Source organism: Mangifera indica, chromosome 10 (genome assembly GCF_011075055.1).
Source record: "Mangifera indica cultivar Alphonso chromosome 10, CATAS_Mindica_2.1, whole genome shotgun sequence".
Lineage (NCBI taxonomy): Eukaryota > Viridiplantae > Streptophyta > Magnoliopsida > Sapindales > Anacardiaceae > Mangifera > Mangifera indica.
Window position 1 is genome coordinate 4,846,691 of NC_058146.1, and position 8,419 is coordinate 4,855,109.

The 8,419-nt window shown below is 33.0% G+C and overlaps 2 protein-coding genes across 3 annotated transcripts; one reads left to right on the top strand and one right to left on the bottom strand.

Moving 5' to 3' along the window:
• The first annotated feature begins 2,523 nt into the window (after positions 1–2,523).
• On the top strand, positions 2,524–5,392 carry LOC123227991 (psbP-like protein 1, chloroplastic). Of its 2 annotated transcripts, none has more exons than XM_044653160.1 (8): positions 2,524–2,717; positions 2,820–2,922; positions 3,591–3,671; positions 3,866–3,948; positions 4,043–4,165; positions 4,307–4,378; positions 4,637–4,772; positions 4,994–5,392. In XM_044653160.1, exons 1-8 carry the CDS (start codon positions 2,646–2,648, stop codon positions 5,095–5,097), a joined length of 774 nt encoding a protein of 257 aa, XP_044509095.1. In that variant the 5' UTR covers positions 2,524–2,645; the 3' UTR covers positions 5,098–5,392. The 2 variants fall into 2 exon arrangements, with proteins under 2 accessions (XP_044509095.1, XP_044509096.1); XM_044653161.1 differs by having other exon boundaries at positions 2,527–2,717; positions 4,676–4,772.
• Positions 5,393–5,920: 528 nt separating this feature from the next.
• On the bottom strand, positions 5,921–8,191 carry LOC123227992 (60S ribosomal protein L23a). The gene is made up of 4 exons (XM_044653162.1): positions 8,082–8,191; positions 7,805–7,845; positions 6,814–7,177; positions 5,921–6,163 (listed from the first exon to the last, which is right to left on the bottom strand). Exons 2-4 carry the CDS (start codon positions 7,818–7,820, stop codon positions 6,079–6,081), a joined length of 465 nt encoding a protein of 154 aa, XP_044509097.1. The 5' UTR covers positions 7,821–7,845; positions 8,082–8,191; the 3' UTR covers positions 5,921–6,078.
• Positions 8,192–8,419: the final 228 nt, after the last annotated feature.

Sequence of the window (8,419 nt, forward strand, 5' to 3'; positions counted from 1 at the left end):
TCAAATCTCTAAAAGGATCATTAGATTTTTTATTCATCCAGTCAAAATTTATCTAATTAAGATATAAACTCACTTAATTTATACATAAAACTTATTTATTCACTCAATCATGCACATTTAGTACTTGCCAACCTATCCAATTAAGCTGTCTACCATGGTCAGTTGACCAAACTATCCGGTTATGGTCGATCAACTAATTTATTCAACCAATTCTAAATCTCATAATTTTTTTATTTTAAAAATAAAATCAAACTAAAAAATAGTTATATTATATAATAAAAAAACGACTATATATGTATAAAAAGTACAAAATATGAGTATTTTAAATTATGGTAAAATTTTAGAATAATTTCATTAATTATAAAAAAATTAATAAATTAAAGATATTTTAAACATTTTAAAAAATTTTAGAAAGTTAACATCTAAGTTAGATCTACGAGTTGATTAGAGCTGAATTTGAATTCAATTCAATTTATATGGTACCCAATTTGAGTTTATCAAGTTTGGCTCATTTCAAAAGAATCGAGCTCAAATCAAACTTTTTGACTTATCTTATTACTAAAACGATATTGTTTTAATGTATATTACTCAAAATAATATCATTTTGTATCAATTTTTTTAAATTTATGAGTTTAACAAGTATAACACTCTAAAGCTCGAGTGCTAAAATATTGAATTTTCAATATTGAGCTTAAGCTCACTTGTACTGAATTTATTTCAAATTCGTTCAAACTTGATTAAACTCGATTTAGATTCAATCGTAATTAGATTTAAATGTTATTATCAGATTTTACCGGTCCTTTCAATTTTGGCTACACCTCAATGACCAAAGTTATGTACACACAAATTTAAGATATACTAATAATATATCATTATGTATACAATAAAATTATATGTATTTATTTTTTATATATAAATAAATACATATTTGGTATATATTATTAAATAATTAGATTATTTTAAATTAAAAATAAAATAATATTAAATTATATAATAATATATTATATATGTATATATTTATATATTAAAAAATAAATATACCTCTTGAATAAAAAAGAACTTAAAATATTTATTTTACAGAGAATAGTAAAAGTGCTCTTCCAGAAGAACTCTGTGAAATGTTTAACTCAACAAACGCGCCACAGTTATTCAATATGTAGGGGAAAGGATCGAAAACGGCTCTGAAAGGAAGGGAGAAATGACGAAAGAGGGTTAGGAAGGGCCTGTGGGAGGTGACACGCGGAACATTTTCACAGCATCTGGGTTAGGGTGAGAAAGTGTAATTTATGTATTTAATGGGTGGGAAAATGTTCATTACTCTAAACAAGGGGGGGGGGGGGGGCGCGGGTAGGTTGTGGCAGGCACACATCATTGAGTGTGGGTGAGCCTTTCTGGGTGATGCCAGTGCATTTGATCTGTTCCCCCTTTCTTAAGGCCGTGTTTGGTGATTCTCATTTTTTTCGCCCTTTTCCTGTTTATTATCTACATATATTTAAAAGTGCTTTTTTTTTTCTTTTTAATTTCGCAAAAAGTGTTTTTTCCTGGGCATTATTGAAGGTTGACGTAAACAACCATAGACAATGAAACATCCATAGGTAATGTATCAGCAATTTCTGTGAATAATAACTAAGAGGACATCAAAATCAAATATTTTATCAAAAAGCAAAAATATTTTGACTTGAAAGAACTCTCTTCTCATCTACTTAATGAGCAATTTGACGTTTAATCCAATCTTCTTCGGCCAACAAGATGAAATGAAGGGATCTAATCAGGGGCCGGGTCGGGTCAGAAAAGAACCCCAGAAAAAGGGAAAATAATGAATTAAAGAGTGCAGATGAGATGAGATCACACACATGGTGGGAGCAGTTATCTTTTTTTATTATTATTATTATTTTTTATTCACTTTTTATTAATTGGGTTCACCCCGTATTTGTTTGACCCTATCCAAATTTACTTTAAATTTTTTTAATATTATATCAATTTTATTACTATTTATGATTTTTTATTTATTTATTTAGAGACACGTGGTGGGATTAATCTTGAGTCAACAATGTCAAATTGATTTGAACTAGTCATCTTCAGAGTGATGGGTTTGAAGTAGATGTATTTTTATCAAATTTAAATAATATATGAAAAAAAAAACCTTGGAATTGAATAAAAATTGACGACACAAAAGTAATTAAAATAATGCTGTTTAAGAGGTTGTATTTTATTCTAGTCAACATTGTAGGATTATGTAGAAATAGTCATACATCTTATCCTCTTTAACCTTTCAACACTGACAAAATCTTAACATACTTTGCTCAACTCTCATTTCCAATTTAAATTGTCACTCAAAACATGAAATTAAAGATAGGATAATACTTATCCTTATAATTATATATTATTATTTCGGTATAAAATTATACCAATTATATAACTTGGACTGGAGTAACTTTATTTTCTGTGGGTCCATTAGCGGAGGAACAATTTGTGTCAGTGAATACTGAATGGTGATATGAAACGGAGCGTATTTGGTAACGGATAAGCAGAGCCAACAAGATCAAAAGAACAGATAAGGTCCCCTCTCCACTACATACACAAGATCAACAACCAATAGCCACACTCTTCGGCTCTTGTTTCAAGTTTCTTAAGTGGCTACTAAAATGGCGTCTCTGCAACATTCGCTCTCAATTCATCACCGCTCGTTGTCTCTCAATGCTCTTCCTCATGCTCAGGTTCTCATCATCAACAGATTTTCGTTGTTTTTGATTTTGTGCTAATTTTTAGGTGCATTTGTGTAAAATGGGTTGTGTCGCTTATATTGTAATATGTTTCAGTCTGGACTACAAAAGCATGGAGTTTTGCCTGTCTGTAGAAGAGGCTTTTCATTTCTTGTTCGGGCTGAACATGCATCTTTGGCTTCTTCTTCCATTCCTCAAGGTGGGATTATCTACATTAGGTTTCATAGTTACAAGTAAATGCTGTGCACATTATTTTTTGTACGTAACAATTAATTTATGCTTCGCTTGTTTTTGGCCTTTTTTTTTCAACTTTAATTTCGTGTACTCAAGGTTTTACAGGCATAACGTGCAATATTATAAATGAGACTTTTAAAAAACAAAAGGCTGGGAGCCTTAAGCAATTCTGAGATGACAAATTTGAGACATGTGAGCTGCTGGATATGATAGAATTGTTCAAAGGGTCAATGAGCTACTGTATTCCAAACAATTCTTATTTTATTTTATTTATTTTGGAGTTGTTGGGGATGGGGGCAAGGAAATCCTAGTAGAGGATACAACAGTTGTTTCTTAATAATAGTCCATTCAACTTTAATAATATGGACTATGATACTAAGATTTTTTACCGATATGTTTTGTGATATTGAGGGGGAGAAGTATTTGTTTATCCAAGGGTTTAAATTTTTATGCTACATGTCCTGTGCATTTTTTTTTCTCTTGATGAGACTTTTTTCTATGCTCCATTTATCTATTAATTTAATCTGTGCATCATAGAATGATTTGTTTTTAATCAGTTGATCTGGTCTCTAAACTATACCAGTTGCAGATGCATAATAATCTTTCATTTTTTTCATTGTTTATCTTTTGCAGATAAATGTGGGAGACGCCAAATAATTGCTGTTGGAGTCATTGCTTCTTGGGTTTCTCTTGTTAACCAAACCCTGGAATCATGTAAGTATGACTCTATTTCAATATGAAGAGAACACTTCTATATGTTTCTTTATTGAGCTACTTAGAATTCCCTTTTCTTGTGATTTTGTCCTCTACTAGTGTTGAAATCAACGCCACCTGCTAATCATGCAGTGCGTTGGTTCCTTAAATAATGATGGTTGATATCTTAAGAGGACACCCTTGGTATGGTTCAGTTGCTGCAGAAAGTAAAAAGGGATTTCTATCGGTCACAGATAATAAGGATGGATACTCATTTCTCTATCCATTTGGATGGCAGGTATGCAGTATTAGTTTCTGAGCACATTCTACATCTAAAAAAGGTGCAATGACAGGTTACTGATTCCTTTTTCCTGTTTTGTTGGCATGGACAGGAAGTACTTGTTGAAGGTCAAGACAAGGTATTCAAAGATGTTATTGAACCACTGGAAAGTGTCAGTGTTAATATGATTCCAACTGGCAAACTGGATATTCGAGATTTTGGGTCCCCCCAAGAGGTTTACCTTCTATCACATAGTACCAGTATGATAAAGAATAAAAACAGGGCTCTATCTTGTTGTTTATGTTTTGTTGAGTCCTGTAATATCAGAAATGCTTGCCTGATGAGGGTTTTATCACTCATTGTTCAATGATGACAGGTTGCACAAATTTTAATCAAAAAGTTTTTGGCCCCTCCAAACCAGAGAACAAAGATAGTTATGGCTTCAGAGGTTTGATGTCCTTAACTTCTTTGATCTTGGCATGTTATGAAATGCATTATCAGCTTTAACAATTTGACAGCATATCCTTCCTTCACAACTGATATAAGCCAGTGCATTCTGGCCTAGTAAGCTCATAGTCACTATGTAATGATCTTAATTAATATTATCTTGCATGATAAGTTACCCTCAACCTAACAGCTTCCAGAGCATACCATTGTGTAAGTAAATCGTTTATATTCTCAAGTTTTTATCCTTTGTTTTTTTTAGCTATACAAAATAATTTTTGGCTGGCGGTGTATGCCACAGAATGATGTTGATGGAAAAGCTTATTACACATTTGAGTTCGTAGCTCAGGCTCCCAACTACACCCGTCATGCTCTTGGTGCTGCCTCTGTTGGCAATGGTATGAACTTACACCCAGAACCTGAATCTTACTATTCTCCTGAAAATGCACCATGTACATTGCGTTTAGTATTGTCATTTAAGATACATCACAGGAGCAGTGTTCAAGCACTGCTGTTTAAACTCTCTGAACTCATCATCGTGACAAACAAACACTGAATAATGCTGTCTGAATAGTCAAAATAAGTCTTAATGAACATGAACTGGATTTTGTGTCGGCAGGTAAGTTCTACACCTTGACAACAGGGGCCAATGAGAGAAGGTGGGACAAGATGAAAGATAGATTGCAAACAGTGGTGGAATCCTTTAAAGTTTTCAACGTTTGATGTGGTTATTCTAAATTTACTTCTCAGACCAGGGATATATCACCTCTGAACTACATGCACCATTGTGCAGTTTCCATGGTAATGAGGCCTGATTGTTTTGTTTTATAGCCGTTGTTCCCTCGTCAGAAAACACCAAGAGCATTACTTGCAGAGTGTTAATCGTTGTCTCATACAAGGCCTTCCAGTGCCAAAGCACCAATTTTTTCACTTTCTTTGTGCTTGCATTAATAAGTTTTTCCTCCTGTACTGTTATGAAAAGACCGCATTCAAAATTTTTACACAAATTTGTACTACAGCCTATCAGTTGCAACCTGCTTATCCCTTCCATTTGTTGTTAAATGTCATTTAACCCAAATGAAACGAGAATCTTCAGAACATCAATCAAATTGGCTGTAGCATCGAACTTCCAACAGAAAATAACTAGTGAAAACTTCAGTCAATGCCACAGACAAGTTTTTATCTAAAAATAAAATTATGTATACAAACAAATTATATACAACCCAATTGGTTAATTATTTACTACCACAATCTCAATTTGTAAAGATATACATATAATATTACTCTTTATCTAAACAATGGCCATAGCATCTTGAGGGGGTGAAATTTCTTAACAATTCCCTCGCCTTCACTCACCGTGGTGGGAATCCTATATTGGTTAAACTTCTAAGGAAGTCCATGACGGTTTCATCAACAATCATCTCGTACGGGGATTTCAAAGTATCAAGACTTTAAAAATCACATCCTCCTAAACAATCTTTGTAAATGAAGTTCCAAAATATGGAAATTGCAATATTACAATGAAAAGGTTAGAACACAAAGGATATATCTTACGATGTGGAGAATTTAAGCATTTAATCTTCAATCAGGCATATCATGCAAAGTTGAATAAAAAGGTGAATCCGACACAAACCAAATTTATATTGTTGTCGTAACAAAATGAAACACTCCTAACAAAACTGTCAGCAGTACAAATGGTATAACTTAGATAATTCCAATCTTGTTTGCCACATCCAAGGCGTCATAGTCTGGGGTCAGCCTCACGTATGCCTTCTTAGTTCCATCGGGCCTGCACCACAAACAATACCATCAGTTTTGATCTCAATAGATATGACTAAATGTTTTGCACTGCCTATGGATAAACTAGAAAGATATAAACAGTAAGCAGAGAAAATAGCTAAAATACAATGATAGAAAAAGACAAGACTTGGGGGATTATCAATCCCATTATCTCTCAATTTGCTCAACAAAACCTGACTAATTGTGGCTTATTAGTTGCAATATCATTATGTTATCTCTTAAAACAACACAAATATTATGTACTTGGCTCAATTAACTGCATTGACATTTAAGTAAATTTAGTTTAACTATTAAAGATATTTAAATAAGATAATATCTTTCCATTACTACCAACCAAACATGATGATCATTTACACACAACAATTTACCCAAACACATTATTAATTTATACCCATTAATCTTTAAGACAATCTATCCTTATAGAAGCCTTTCAGTTTTAGAAATAAAAAGCCACCTGAACAAAATGCACCCTTAAAACAATACAATCATCATGTACTTGGGCCAACTGACTCAATTGACTTCAATAAGCATCTAAAGGCAGAAGGTAGTTTTACCATAATCTTTTTAGTGTCAATGTGTTAAAATATGTGTCCCTCCTAAACTTCCTCAATAATAAGAACATCAATTAAAAAAATTTACCTGATTAATGTGTTCACTTTCTTGGTCTGGATGTCATACATCTTCTTCACAGCATCCTTAATCTTCTTCTTGTCAGCACGAATGTCAACAATGAAAACCAAGGTATTGTTGTCCTCAATCTTCTTCATTGCTGACTCAGTGGTCAAGGGATATTTCAGAATTTGGTAGTGATCCAACTTGTTCCTTGGTGGAGCACTAATGCGAGGATACTTGGGGTTCCTATCCTTCTTCAATGTCTTTGGCCGATGGAACGTGACTGTAGTCCTGATCTTCTTAGCTTTCTTCTTAAAGGTTGGCCCAGACTTCACGGCCTTGGCAACCTTAGTGGCCTGGGACTTTGGATCATTCTTTTTTGTGCTGTCAACTGCAAGAGGTAAATAATTAATCAAGTCAGCAACCAATGAGTAAAAACAGAGCCAATTATCAGGGCGAAAAGGGTAAAAAACAATAGAGATTCAGAAGTAGGTTCTCAGCCTGTCACAAACACCATACACTGAAACCCAAGAAAGCAAAATATGATTAACAAAACAATTACTCAAGGATTACACAGACTCAATGTAACAACATTAATATAACCTTATTCTTTGGGAAACACAAGAAACCCTTGTAGCAAAGATAAAATACATGATTTAGCAATATCCAACTAAAGCAGCATATTTAAATAACAGAAAAATAAACATGACAAAATGAGGAACATGGCTTGTAACCATTGTTACAAACAATTTCAAAATTTTAGCACCTCTAATTCACGTAAGTTCCCTCGTCTATCAAAACCAAGTTTTGACAGTAAAAGCAATCAAAAGATAACTCACTAACAAATTCCCTGGAACAGAAACAAACTAAAAACAAGTATAGCATGTCAAGCAAAATATCCTTCTTAAGAGGCCACGGCTGCGCTTTAACAACATATATGATTTTTACTTTTCCTCTATTTACACATTAATCAATGAACAAAGTATCATGGTGAAATGATTTTCAGGAAGAAAATTACCTTTAGCCGGAGCCATTGGACTATTCCTATAACTACGTACCCTGTTAATAAAAACAACAAAGACAAACAAAAAAAAAAAGTTAGCCAACAAATTCAAATTCAGACACATTGAATCAAATAGTCACTAAAAAGAACAAAAAGAAAAAAGAAATAGAACCAAAACAGAGGCAGATCTGTGAACTTAGTTGGAAATAAAAAGCATGAACAGACCCTACTAGTAGATAGTAATGTCTTCAAAAACAACCGAAAATGATTTCAAAGAGACAAAAAGGCTTACTGAAAGATTAAGAGAAGAACTGCTGCAGCGGCTTCAGGGACTAGGGTTTTTTGACGACGAAATGGACTCTTATAAATACTTTAAAATTACTAATGTAACCTGCTCTGTTTATGGGCCAGGCTTTTCCATATGTTTTAGCTGACTTTGGTCATGGGCTTCTAGTTTTATAGGGGAAAATTAATTAAAATGGACCATCAGTTTGTCTTATAAATTTTGTTTGGTATGAATTTTTAGTTTTTATTTTTTTAAATAAATTATATTTTTTATTTCAAAAATACCCCTCTTCTAATTTCTTAGTTTTTACAGTAGCTTTCACAACATTAATCTCTACGATAAGC